The 14,932-nt window shown below is 43.2% G+C and overlaps 1 protein-coding gene across 1 annotated transcript in view; it reads left to right on the forward strand.

Moving 5' to 3' along the window:
- Window positions 1-1,736: 1,736 nt before the first annotated feature.
- Window positions 1,737-14,932, forward strand: part of PKN2 (protein kinase N2) — a 74,712-nt gene continuing 61,516 nt past the window's right edge. Inside the window, exon 1 of the mRNA XM_072128988.1 lies at window positions 1,737-2,163. Coding sequence (XP_071985089.1) covers window positions 2,119-2,163 — 45 coding nt within the window. The 5' untranslated portion in view covers window positions 1,737-2,118. The remainder of the gene's footprint in view (window positions 2,164-14,932) is intronic.

Genomic DNA, 14,932 nt, shown 5'->3' on the forward strand with positions numbered 1-14,932 from the left:
TTATTTTCAATGCCCCAGGAATTAATTAGTTAATTAAAACTGCATGAGAGACTTGTAGTTGTGAATGTAGAGTCTGTACAGCAGGAAATACATGTACTGTATTCCCTGCCCTAGAGGAGTCATCTGCAAAGTACATTGCCTCAAGTCTACTCTAAAAGGAATCTCAAAAAGGAACTCTATTAAAATGTGTTAAAAGGTGTAATAACAATCCGCTGGCACTATGCAGGAGATAAAACCCTGCCAGGAGCCCTTGGGGCCCATCAGAGGTGTTATAATCATAACCAAGACCCACGTGCAGATATTGTATTGGGATCCAGCAACTACAAGTTACATCCAGATTTATTTGCTTCACAAATAATAGTAAATGCACCTTCTGCAGTAGCTCCCAGCATGGCAAGGCCAGAACACTACTTAGAAGTGCCCTACAGAACCCAAAGCTTTGTGTTGTAGGGGTACTCATGTTCTACGACACACTGGTGGGTAGATTTTTTTTTTTGGGGGGGGGGGGGTTCTGATGTGACAGGTTTCCTGCAACTGGGTGGCAGGAAAAAGGACCTAGCGATATTTGGCACAAAAAAAAAAATCCGACGATAAATGTCCCTTATGGTTCTGTCAAAAAGAAAAAAAAAGACAAAAAAAAAAATCGAATAACTAAAACAGTAATGACAAAAGAATGAAAAATTAATGATCTGATTTATTTAACTGATTATGCTGTGGAACCAGCTGTCATGTTCAACCTTCATTTTAATTTTTTTTTGCAGACATGAAAAAAAAAAAAAATAATGGACATAAAGGTAAAAAAAGGATGCAGGCAAAAGTTGGGAACAAAACTAAATGGACAAGCAACTGAGACACCAGTGTGAATCCGCCCTTAGGGGGACAATTTTAAGCCCGTTTTTAAGTAGTCTGTCAAAAAAACGCATGCGTTTTTGACCAGTTTGAATTGAGATAATTGGTTAAACCTGTCAAAAACGGATGCGTTTTAAAAACCACATGCGGTTTTTGATGGGCTGCTTAAAAACGGGCCAAAAACTTGTTCGAAACGCCACGTAAGCTGCATTTACAGGATGGATCTTATTGTCGCACATGCCATTAAACCTAAACGCATGTGATCAGGAACAAACAAGCGCTTTGCCTTTAACTGGTAAAACATGTCGCTAGCTCCCGGCCACAAGCGTTTAGGTTTTATATGTAGATGTAACGCCTCTTAAATTACATTTCTTAACCCAATTCAAATACACTGTGTGAACATGGTCTTACAGTAGATGTACAGGCAATGTTTGAGTTGCGTTTTAATACACAGCCCAAGTGCTGCGAGGGAGGGGCTAGCCTGAGTGCAGATTTTTTTTTACATTGAAATGCTTGTGTATATCAGTAGAAACACGTCCTCGATCGGGCAAGCTCCTCCCTTGCAGCACTTGCACTATGTTTCAAACAGCAACAAAAAATGCTGTGTGTGAATGCTGCACCTGATGTGCAACGAAATTGGGCTATAGAAATCTGTTATGAATTAGAATGTAATACTTAAAAAAACGCTACAAAAAAAACACTATGTGAATTAGCCCTGAGGAACGAGAAATCCGTTGAAGAAAATCTAGTGCATTTGCGCCCCCTATAACCCGAGCTGATAATTGCCCCTGTGTATGCAGCACAGCTGGGGCAGTCACTGATAACCAGCGGCGGGCTGCCGGTCTTGTAGCAGGCAGCGTGCTTGCGCTTCCCGGGGCGGCCGCTAGAGTGCGCTGCGGTAGAGGCGGCACTTGGCATACCCTCTTCGGGTCGTTGTGTACTACCCTGTCCGAAGATCACGTGACGGTCGCAAAACGTCGTCCAGTGCGACAGCGTGACACGCAAACCGCGCGACAGTGGCGGCGTACGGGCGGCGGTAGTGAGAGGGGTCTGGGAGAGCGAGGGCTGGGGCAGGGTGAGGGCGGAGGAGGCGGCGCTGCCATTCCCTGCTGGTTTCCTGTATCCCCGCTTCCTCTCGGTTTCCCAGCGCTCTCTCTCTGTCTCTTCATGTGAGGAGGGGGGGAACAGGGCGACTTCTTTCCCTCCCCCTGAGTGCTCGGAGCCTCCTCCATTCCCCCAGGTGCTCGGACCAGAGCAGCCGGAACCGCAATGGCGTCCAACACGGACAGGGAGATCATCCTGACCGACTACCAGGTGAGGGGCCCGGGGCTGGGGCGGGATCCGGACAGGGACCTGTTGTGGAGGCTCCGGAGGAGGAGGGAGCCCGGGTCCTGCCTGCTCCAAACTTTCCTGCAGACTTGTGTCCTGCACTCCTCAATGAATGACAGTCCCAGGCCTGCGGCTGCACCTCCTCTGTGTGTGTGTGTGACCTGTGCACAGGGACATGGCTGGGATCTGTCATGGCTATTGGGACCCTACAATGTGATCGCAGCCATGGCTTGCCATCCTATTGATCAAGAAGGATTGTAGAATGTTCTTCCATAGTTACATTGTGTCCTTAAAGTTATTACAAGTGTCTTATCCGGATGTTATAGTGTCAGGGACCCCACAACTTTCACCGCAAAGGATCATTGGTGGATGGCTATCTTCAGAGAATGCGGTATTCCCTGTCCCCTGGATACAGGATAACGGGAAGGCTTGAGATCTGAAGAATTGGGGTCCAGGATGTTTGATTTCGGACTGACTTAGCTGGCTCAGTGCTATCCAGAACAATCCCATGGTTTTGATGTTTGTGAAGTCCTCAGGATTCACGTGGTGCCATCAGATGGGTGCACTAGTATTTTACCTGCTATAAGTGTATCTAATATCCACCTCCTTGAATTCAGATCATCGTGACTGCGGTTTTGGGTCTTATAACCTTAATATAGATCCTAAAAAAACATCCATCACAATTGCATTTAATAACGCAGCCAATATTCTAAAGCTGTCACAAGTCGGCGTCTTCTCCAGTCCTTATATATAGATGTTCTTTTCTACTCGCGTCTAGATAGGGTTTGATTTATGGCTGATTTTCTTTTATTTGATAATTTATGGGGGATTGTGTGGTGCATTGTGTATACACTCATCCTGTGTATTATGTGATCAGGTAGATACAGTATATACATATCAATGTTTTTGTGTGATTTGTGGTGACATTGGTATAAGAGTAAAAAGATAGGTTTGTACTAATCTGGAAAGGGTTAAGTAGTGTCTCAGTAGTGGTAGTGTTCTTTGTGTCAGTATCGATTCCAGCTTTGGATATGTCTACTTCTCATTGATTGGTTTATAGTGGATAATTTTTCACTTATGGGCTGCACATGTTGTGGCTATATAATCCCCCAGAAAACAGAGGTGTAATAACCTTTTATATTACGCCGTGCTCATAGGACGCTAACTACACGTTACAATGGATGAGTAATTGTATTAACTCCTTTATGATTTTGGTGTTGCAGTTTTGCTCTGTTTACAGCGGGTGACGGTGGGTAGACTCGTCCAGGATAACTGATTCATTCTGGCTTTCACTTGCGATTTACAGGAGCTTTTGACTTCCTTGTTCTTCAAGGAATCTGAAAGGAGATGTCGTTGAAGCAGGTGTTTTTTCTTTTATGTTTGAAGATGTCACAAGAAGTAAATCATCTTATGTTTCCTGGTACCGTGGTCCACGAGGTGTAAAGTTTATGTGGCCGGAGTCGGCTCACATGTTCCTGTATCTGCCCTCAGTGTTTTTAAGGTGTTTCTTTGTGTGACTCCCTTGCTTTTAGAAAATGATAATCTGCTCAGAAAGAGGAAGCCAATCACAGCACCAAATTCAATTAAAGGATGAGACTAAAGCTGGTTGTTCTGTCTGGCAGGTACCTGGATATTGTAGAAGGAGCAGAACTTCTTATGCAAGTCTGGCTGTACAGTATACAGCACTGAGATTTTAAAGGCGGTATCCAGGAAGGGTCCTTTTTTTTTTTTTTTTTTTTTTTTTTCTTTTCCTGATCTTTTGACTTGGGTTCCGCTAGTGGGCACATGCACCCCTGTTCTCTAATCATGCTCACATCATTACAGGGGGCTGTATTCTACACCGGTGCTTGTGCCCCTCTAGTCCACTGAATACACGTGTAGGATCGCCCTTTTGATGTATTTGGTGGTCGGATGCATGGTGGACAATTCTAAGCCAGGTTGCTTGGTGAAGAATTGCACATTTACATGTGAACATTCAGGCCTGATAGAATGCACTGATGTGGGGCAGGAACACCCCGTGCCAGCCCCCTCTGCTACCGACCGCAACCCTTTCATGCCACTCTGTCATCTTGGTGGGACAATTACTGGTGGTTTGGTAGTTATTTCATGGCTTGTACACCAGAAAACTGAAATACAAGTTCTGATAAATGTTCGACGAAAGTGTAGCAAAAACTTGTAATTCTTTCTCCAAGAATGATGACCTTCGCATGCCCTGTATGCTTGAAAATGGAGTACAAAGCATGATATTTCTACCCGATTGGCTCAGAGCTCTGTCCGAGTGTCAGATATAGGCAAAGACTGTACTCGTACAAGAAAATAGTTTGTGGGCTGTCTAGGTGTCAGACATGTGACCCAATCTTGGAGGAAGTTGTGGCTTCATTGACATCAGGTCCCTAAGTCTTTAATCTCCCCTGAAAAAACCCAGTTGTGAATTCAGCGGCAGATCTGCAGAATTTTCCAATGAAATCCACTCCAGAAAATGTACCTTTTGATGGGTTTATTTGTGCTGGGAATTTCTAGCCTGTATGTTTTAGATTTTGTTGGCTACTCCATTTCCGTCGTGAAGTTTCTGCGCCTTATGGATGGAGCAGGGCCCTGTATGGATGGAGCGTTTTGCCGTGGCGTTCCTTACAATGCAGCAGAAGTTTTGTGTCGCCTAAACCTGCAGTAAAGTCTATGGCAGTGATGGCTAACCTTTCAAAGGCTGAGTGCCCAAGCGTAAACCAAAAGCCACTTATTTATTGCAAAGTAATGTATTTCTCCTTGTTCTTTGTCAACTTTTAATCTTTCAGCCTTCTAAGAACACCAACACAGTTGAAAGGTTTAGGGCAAATGTACCTAACATTATAGGAAGATTCTGTCTGAACTTCATGCTGAGGCCATGTACCGGGTGCCCACAGAAAAGGCTCCGAGTGCCACCTCTGGTTCGCCATAGTGGGAAGCCCCATATCGGTGGGTTTGAGCTTTTATGTAATGTGTATGTAGCTCGTAAGGCCTTGTTCATATCAAGCTTTTATGTATACCAGTTGTTTTTTTTTTTTTTCCCGACATCAATGGAAGGAAAAACTTTAGGATTAGGTTCTTGTACAAAGAACAATTTACTAAACCACTGATAATCTGTGGATTAGGACGTCAGTCCTGAGGCTCTGATGGTCAATCTCTATGTGCATTGCTATGAGCAGGGCCTAGCATTCATATGGTACAGCTATGATGGACAATGTGCAGCGGATTCTTTCTATTACATTCTCTTCAGCCATCTTAAAGATGACTGTGAATCGGTTCCACCTTCTTATATAAAATCAGTGTCTGGTTATCTAGTCTTATGGAATGAACGCCCTTTAAAGTATCCTTGCTTTCTTATGCTAAATTCAGGGTAAATTGTAGTTTTTGTTTCTCCTGTCTTCCAGGATATTTACATTCTTGGTGGACGAGGCTTCCTGTTTATTTACGCCATGCTTTATGATTTCCTTGCTGTAGGCCTGTCAGTCTTACTTAGTTTTGTATGGGTGACCATGGTACTAGAATATTGTTGCATTTGTTGTATCATTTTATTTGCAGTGATACTTTTGGGATTGTCTTGGTGACGCATCACTATGTTATGCTACTATTGTTAGCTGCACAGGTGGCTGTAGTTTTATAGTTTAGTTTGTACATACTGTGATAAAACCCCGCTGGGAGCCTATGGCAATGGATATTCTGCGTCTCTCTCTGGTGATCAGCAGAGGTTACAGCGTATACATTTCATGGGCAATGGGAGTTGTAGGAGATTGCTCAGCCTAGGGTCACACATTCAGAATTGTTAGCAGTTTCATGATTTCTAAGCCTCAAACTGAAATCTGCTTTGGCTTTTTTACCTGGGGAGATAATTTCTACCCTCCACCAGTCACAATAAAAACCGTAGTCTTGTTTTATGTAGTTTTAGCTGCGTTATTTGATCACTGCACTTACTGAACTCCATTTTGATGCAGGTTTTATAATAATAATCTTTATTTATATAGCGCCATCATATTACGTAGCGCTTTACAAATCATAGGAAACAAATACAAATGTAATGTAACAGAGCACAACATTTGTATGGAACAACAGGAGTGAGGTCCCTGCTCGCCAGAGCTTACGGTTTATGAAGATGATGGGGTAACACGAGGTAAAAGAATATTTAATGGTCAAGCCATTCTTCTTAGGGAAGAGAAAAAATATAATAAATGGAATTGCTGTCGCTTGAACCACTCAGCCGTTTTGATTTGCAGGATTATTTGCAGGATCTCATTTGATTGCAAGGGTTGAGCTCCGCACCTCCCAGCCAGGCACTGGGTCCTTCTAATCAACTTTTTTAAAATTATGCTAATGAGCCCCAAGAGCTCTGGGGGTGTTACCAGAGTCCCTCTGTGCTGCAGGGAGTGGGAGAAACAGTGTAAAAAGGAAGGAGAACATGGATAACAAATATAAAAAGATAGTCACGGTGCCTGGATCAGTAAGTGTTGCTGGATTTTGATAAAAGTGTGTTTGTCACATCTAAGAAGATGTTTTGTTACTGGAGACTGAATAATCTTGTTACCAAGAAAAATCCTGTCAGATGTAGTGTGGGTTTTTTTTTTTTTTTTTAATCTTTGCTTCAGGATATTAGAAGTCTTTGATGGAGGGTCAAGTTTTTTGCCCAATTGTTCTATCAGGATGAGAACAGCTTTGAGGGTTTGTCTTACAAATGACACATATCCTCTGTCCAATGATAAAACACTTGGGAAGATATCATATAATGATCATTTGTTGGAAACTCCCCCCAGGTCGATGGTCAGAACATTTTTTGGAAACTGGTAACTTTGTTGTGTCTGATAACTGCCTGTGTACAGGAGCCAGTGATCGGCCAACTAAGAAAAATCATAATTTTTTTTTACAGATTGCATCTTTTATGTTGCCCCATATCTTTGTTTTTAGCTCTTCGTCTTGTGTGAATCGTGCATGCGCCTCTGTGAAGGATTTGGTGTTTGCTGTATCTTCCTAGGTTCCTCCATTCTAAACCATTGTCTCGCTTTCCTTTCCTTATAAACGACCGTATTGCGTTCTCCCTCTTAAAGTAATATGCAGCTTTCTGGTGACAATATTGTTTGTACCGCCATCACTTTCCAAGTATTTATACCAAAGGGGCCTGGGTTCTCCATTCAGGAGGTAAATTGGATGATATGTAAGGATCTGATCTGGTTTAATGTGCGGACAACAAGCGCCATTATTATTCATTAATGATAATAATGACACGGTTGTGGCAACAGTTGTCTGCTTCATGACATACAAAGGATTCTGTTTCAGGGAATTTAAAGGTAACCATGGTTAAAGGGAATCTGATGACATATGGAGAACAAAGCAGAGGATTTTCTGTACATGTTCTATGCAGAGCATATAACGCTTTATGAAGAGAGCTTGCAGGGTGAGCCCTCGTCATACAGAGATGGGGTTTGCTGCATATTTCAGCAAATGCCCACTGCTAATACTCTCGATCGGTGCTAGCACCGATGGTGAGTATTAACCCCTTGATTGACTTAAAAGACGCACCGCCATGACGTCATCAGGGAGCGCGGATCGGTTGTCTCGGGTCTCAGATCCGAAGCTACATGGCTTCTGCAGATTTTTTACAAGTGACGCAAATGCATTTTTTTGCCAACATTTGGAATTGTACATGTTTTGGAATAATAAATAACATCACTGAAAGGTAAAAATTTGTTACGTGGAAAATAAGCCCTCACACAGCAAAAAATTTACCAAAAACTCTGCATCCTTAAGGGGTTAAGCCCTGGCACCTAGAGACACACTTAGTGTTATATTAAAGGGTAGACTCTAAATTGTGCTTCCAAATCAGAACGGGAGATTTCTACTGTTAAAGTTACAGTAAATTTTTTATTATTTTTTTTTAGTTAGAGAACTTGAGTCCCGACTAACTTTTAAGAGTGGATATCACTGGTTCTGTTTCATATGGAAACACAATCCTGCCATTATATTAATTTGGAGATTCTTCTCTCTAATACGACTCCAGTGTGTTTCTAGGTGCCTAGGTTCAGGAGATGTGGCCATTTGAAGTGAGCAGCCTCCAGCTTGGCAGCTGAAGGAAGAGAGCAGACTGAGTTGCCGAAGACACTTTGCAAATGTACATGGGGGTGGCCTGGGCTCTCCAGAGCATCTCTGCGATGCTCTGGTCCCCACGGTTCCTCTTCTGTCTGCTATGACAGCAGGAAGAGCACATGACCGCGGCCCTGCCAGCTTTTACAGAAGAGAAGCCGCGACACTATCTTTCCGAGGATTGTCGCTCCCCGTGACGTCATCAGTGAACGGTGATCCGTCGCCATGGCAGCCTCGGGTCTTCAGAAGACCCTAGGCTGCTTCGGGTTAACTTATTCATTACAATGTTCATTAGTATGGAAGTATATGATAGGATCGTACAGACAACCTAGGGTTAAAGTACCCTAGGGAGTCTGAAAAATAGTAAAAATAAAAAAAAAAAAAGATAATGAAAAACCTAAAAACTCAAATCACCCCCCTTTCCCTAGAACTGATATAAATAAACAGTAAAAATCATAAACGTGTTAGGTATTGATGCGTCCGAAAATGCCCGATCTATCAAAATCTAATAACGGTATTTCACTGTGTTTAACCCCGTAACGGAAAATCGTGCCCAAAGTTGAAAATGGCACTTTTTTTCCATTTTAAAAAAAATAAATAAAAAAAATCTATAAAAAGTGATCAAAAGGTTGTACAGTCCTTAAAATTATAACATTGTTAACATCATCAAAAGCCACAAAAAACGACACCGTCCAGAGCTCCGTATACCAAAGTATAAAAAAGTTATTAGCGCCAGAAGATGGCAAAATCCCCCTCCAAATTTTTTTTGTACAGGAGGTTTTAATTTTTGTAAATGTATGAAAACATTATAAAACCTATACAAATGGGCTTGCACCGACCCAAAGAATAAAGTAGACATGTCATTTGGGGCATTCAGTAAAATCCAAGCCCACAAGAATGCAGCGGGTTTTTTTTTTACCAATTTCACTGCAGTTGGAATTTTTTTCCCGCTTCCCAGTACACGGCATGGAATATTAAATGCCACCATTTTTAAGTGTAATTTGTTATGCAGAAAATAAGCCATCACACAGCTCTGTACATGAAAAAAATACATATTTTGAAGGTGGGGAGTGAAAAATGCAAAAACGAAATTTAAAAGAATGTTCCACAATAGACTTTTATCCCCTATGGACAGGATCAATACATGTGCCTGATACCTGTAGCCCCACCGCAAGGACCTTTATTGAACTTTGAGTATAATATATCAAGGCACCTATAGCTCCTTATTGGAGTGAGGGTCAGTTGTATGAATATGTTTTGGTTTTTGTAGCATTGCAGTTCTATTTTTGGGAGAAACATACATGGCAGATGGACAAGACTTTGGTGTGACCGCTAGCTACAATTCCTGCCCCCTTCCGTATGGATGCTTTGGCTAGACCATCTCTAGAGAACCGAAGGATCAGCTATGGTAATATCCAGCATGTCAGATCCTTTCCTCCTCTGACGGAGAAGTCAGGAAATCACAATACACGTTACATGATAACGTTCCCTAGAACTGTGACTCCCGGGTAATGGATGAATATTTCATTCATAAAGTGTCGCTGTTTGTGTCTTATGATTGTCACCAGCTAGTGGATAATTCTACCATGTACACCACAAATCCTCCTGGACGATGACCCATGGAGAGATCACTTGTATCGTGTTCACATTCCTGAGCAGATGCCTTCTACTAGAGGGAAGGACACAAGTGGCAACAACATTGTTAGTGTCCGATTTGGTAATTTTGTTTTGGAGGTTTTCGGTTTCTGACAAATACTTGTACAATGAATGCATTGTATCATCTTCTCCTATCTGTGGTCATTTTCCTCCTGAAGCCAATAAGACAGATGACCCCAACAGCTGACTGCACAACATATGTCACCTTATCATCTGCTTAGTCCTCCCAGTATGGAAGAGAATCTATAGATAGGACAATGCAGTGACAGCGACTCAACGACTTCATGATCCGAGCTGTTTAGGGTTACGTTCCCCCAATGTTCACCGTGACGGGTGTAAAATGCATGGATACTTTTACATATATTTTAGATCTATGCAAACAAAAACGGTGAGTGGTACCTACGAAAGTAAGATTTCTCCATCTTCAATGCTTTGTATGGAGTTCTGTCCTTTTTGCTGATGTTGTAAATACTCGGAAGTGGAAATTTTGGATTTGTAGAGTAAATAAACGCCTTATTACAAATACTTTTTGGGAGAAGGACAAACCTGCTAACAGAAAGGTGACGTGAGCAGAATCTGCAAAAGTACAAGTCATGTCTATCAAAATCCACCATTTAAACATACCCTTAGGATGAGTTTAAAGGGAACCTACCACCACGGATCTACCTGTAAAGGAAAAACGTGTGGTAGGTGCATGTATAGGACGAGAGGATAGCCCTTTTTAGAGCTATTCCTCACGTCCCCGCTATCTTTTTAAAATCTTTATTGCCCTAATATGTACATTTTACAAAGCAGCTACTGGGGCATGGAGTAGCCAGACATGAAGCTACACATCGCTGCTACTCCACACCCCAGTAATCTTTTTTTCTTCCTACCTTGACCCTCATCCGAGAAGCTGGAGTTCTGCGCATGTGCAGTGATCCGGCTTCGGAGCAGTGGCCGCGCAGCCACGGGCCTGCGTTCTGCGCATGTGCAGAACGCCGGCTTCCCAGATGAGGGCACACAGCTGTGAGGAGCTGTGCGCCGAAGATGTCAGGGTAGGAGGAGCAAAGACTACTGGGGTGTGGAGTAGCCGCGACGTGTAGCCTCATGTCTGGCTACTCCATGCCCCAGTAGCCGCTTTAGAAAATTTACGTATTGGGGCAATAAAGATTTTAAAAAGATAGCCGGGACGTGAGGATAAGCTCTAAATAGGGCTATCCTCTCGTCCTATACATGCACCTACCACCCGTTCTATCTTTTATAGGTAGATTCATGGTGGTAGTTTCCCTTTAAAGTTCTCTGGTCATCATGAAAGTGCTGTCTAGTCTGTAGATAGCATGTTATTGAACACTGGGGCTATGACAACTTTGATTGTTATCCCCCTATGCATAGAATAGGCAAAAACCACCTGATCGCTGGGCGCTGTCTGCTGGGACCACCTCTGTTCACGAGAACAGGTGTCTTGTCACATATTGGACCAGATTGTATATAGTGTCCTAAATGCAGGCATATAAAACTGGAGGAGCTGAGCAGATTGTGGGGGGGGGAGGGGGGGAGTCTGTTTTCGAAGGTCTGTGGGGATCCCATTAGTCAGACGTCCACCAATAAGATTGTTATCCCCTGTCATATGGATAGTGGGTAACGATCAATGTAGGATCAACCCTTTTAACTGGACGGTCGGGGGATCTCAGTCGTTATGCAGGTTTTTTTTGCCTTTTACCTCCTGAATTGTGATTCATAGCATGTTATCCATCTGCTGGGGAGCCCAGAATTCAACCTTTGCAAAGGTTGATGATTCCCCCCCCCCCCCAATCTGGGGCAAAATGACACCAGGAAAATGTGGTTATCGAATGCTTGTGGAATTACCGCCGGGGTCGACTCCACAGCCAATCTGTCTCCATGTTTATCAGTTCAGCTTTGGGTAGTTCCTGTTATTGGGTAATGTTATAAGCACATAGGGGGCATAGCTATCTAAAAGGTCCTGCGGTCTTATGTATGAAAAATTTGGGGTCTGGGTTTAGAAACCATTTTTAAGTAAATGCGCCCCTCTGTGTATTGTGGCTGTGCTGGAAGGGTCAGCAAGTAAATTGATCTCCTTAAAGGGAAGAAGTCCGAGGAATTTGGCGGGATTATCATTTAAAATCACTTGTTACATTGAAGCTCTTGGTCCACCAGTCTTACAGCATGACGAAATGTTGGAGAATTCCTGGGGTGTTAGTCACTGCAGCCAGAGACCGTTCTCTACAGATGACTTGGAGAAAGAGGAAAGTACGAGTATGAGCTAATCCCAGGCTTTTGGCAGATGGCACTTGTGCTCGGCTCTGCAGCAGTTGTAAATTCTCCCAGACTAATCTACAGGATCTCCAAGTATACGGGGCCTCCAGAGGATTCCTGCACATTGTCCATAGCCTGCAGTCACTGTACTCTGGGAGGATTGTCACGTTACAAGTCTACACTGACGCTTCTGGGCTGGATGTAGTAGTATGTACCTATGAAGAGGTCATGCGTAATGATGCATTTCTAGGGGCACAATTCTAATTCTGCATTGGACCTGGCAAATGTTTTTACATCGTGACAATTCCCAAATATACCTTCTGTATCCTTTCCTAGATTTGAAGATCTCTGCTTGCAGGCAGCGAGTGGGAACCTTCATTGACTACATCCAGTGACTAGGACACTGCCCTGATTATGTGAAGGGTATACAAATGTGCGGCCTTTTACTTTAGAGACTTTTTACCACTGGAAGTAAATGGTGAGGGTTTCTATTTAATCGCAGCAAGCAGAGACTGTAACTAATCGCTATAGAAACTTTTATCATAAAAAAAAAAGTTATAAGCTACAGTATAAATTCTTTGTCTCAAAGCTTTATCAATCTTCTTAGCTCCTTGTGCTCTATAAGATGCTGCCTGCCAATGGGATGATATATAGAATCTGCTCAGCTCTTCCTGCACTATAACATGCTGCCTGCAGATGGAATAATGTGTAGGAACTGCTCAGTTCCTTCTGCTCTATAACATGCTGCATGTAGCTGGGATAAGATGTAGAATCTGCTCAGCTCCACCTGCTCCATAACATGCTGCCTTCGGGCCAGTACTTCTTGGTGATCTGTTACACGGCTTTGCCGGTGAGGCCAGGGAAGTTTTGTATCATTTCCCTCCCTATTGGACGGCTGGGCCCTCTGTTCTGTGGGAGTCTCTGGCTGATATTTAATTTGGTCTCAGCAGAACAAATATTGGCTTGCCTTAGCAGCTCGGCATATTCAGAAGAAAGCGATTCCATATGCAGCCTGGCGTCTATCCAGTGGGTTCTCTACACCATGAATGAGACACCAAGGGTTTCCAGCCTTTCTCATCTCCAATAATAAGATGAGCTTATATAAATGTATGGATTTCGTATAATAAAAAACACAAGCGCCAGCTCCGACCTGCTATTGGCGAGTGCCATTGTGTTATCTGGTTCTGATATCAGACAGAAATCGAAAAACTGACCATTTTGGAAACATTCCCTTTTTTCAGTGACTACTGGATCGAATTATATCAAATCAATGTGAATGTACTGGTTTGTGGTCCATTATATGCGGTTTGCTGGCGGATGATGCTATATATCAGCAGGATAAGGATTATATGGAGAATAATTCCTTGGAATGGTCATTTCCAATAATAGGGTTGTCCGCGTGACCTCTGAACTAAACACTGTAGCTTATTTGATGATCTTTATTGAAAGTTCTATAAGCCGTATACTTTAATGTGACCGTAAACATTCATATACATTTATTAGGGGTTAACTAGGGTTACTAGCCCACAGCTGCAATGCCCTGGAGTAGCCCTCAGTGACTCGATCAGAAAGTTGTTTTTACAAGGCACCTGCTTTGAGACAGGTGCCCTTAAAGGAGCCTTGTCATCCTGGGGTAACCTGATGGGTATTATTGTACTGTCAGCTGTCCTCCTGTGTCTTATATGTCTGCGGGGGGATGGAAGGCGCCCCTGTTTGTAGCCCTTTCTAGCCTGATTTTATCTTATTGTAAAGGCATTGTAACCTCTCCAAACAGGGTAAAGTGGACTGTAAGTGTGGATTACCAGCTCTAGCCAAAAAGCAGATGGCCATCAGAAAACTGCAGCAGGACAATATTGCAGTCGGACTCTTGACCTTTTTGGAAAATTGTGGACCCCCCTCATGAATGATATGTGACACGCGTGTCGGTGAAGGGCTCCTATGGTTTGTATTTAGACTGTCTGTCCTTTTTGACCATGTCATAGAGTTTCTTATATATTGACTTCTTGACTTATGCACAGACCAGGTCATCCACATGAGGTGTATATTTTAAGGAACACTCCATCACAAGAAAAGTTTTGTACCGTGTTAAAGAAATTCCTGTTGCTTTTCATAGGTCAAATAAAGTCACCTTCTTGAGGTAAAAAGGCATCAGTCTCAAGCAGGTCACTTTATTTGACCTTTTAAAAGCAACAGAAGGAACCCTCCAGTCACAGCTAATACATTGATTATACCTTGTGCTGGGCCGGAAGGGAGGAGCATGACTCTACATCATTGGTGACAAACCTACAGCATGGGTTCTGGATGCACTCGGAGGCATCTCTTTGGCACCCAGGCCATTGCCCCAGCACAGAGGTTGCCAGACAGTGCCGAGTGACCCAAGGCCTCATGGCTGGCCCAGGATGTACTGCGTTCAGCACTATTGTAAAGCAACACTTCCTCTGCTTCCTGGGTCTGCATGTGCAGCAAGCAGTTGTGGACAGGGCTGTATTGTCATTGGAGCTCCTGCCCCATTATTATTACTGTTCAAGGGGGCCCCCCGAGGGAAGCTACAATGGTAATCCAAATTTCCCCTCTTTCCTTTAATGGCATTTGGTGTCCTCGGGATTCTTTTTTTTACAATTGAAAGCTGTTGCAGAGCAGGGAGAAGTAAGTTGCTGATCAAAATGTGCCGACACAGCAATTTAAAAAGTGGGTTTTTGGCTGTTGTTTGGGCACATGGCCTCTCACAGTTCACCAT

This window comes from Engystomops pustulosus, chromosome 10 (assembly GCF_040894005.1).
Source record: "Engystomops pustulosus chromosome 10, aEngPut4.maternal, whole genome shotgun sequence".
Classification (NCBI taxonomy): domain Eukaryota; kingdom Metazoa; phylum Chordata; class Amphibia; order Anura; family Leptodactylidae; genus Engystomops; species Engystomops pustulosus.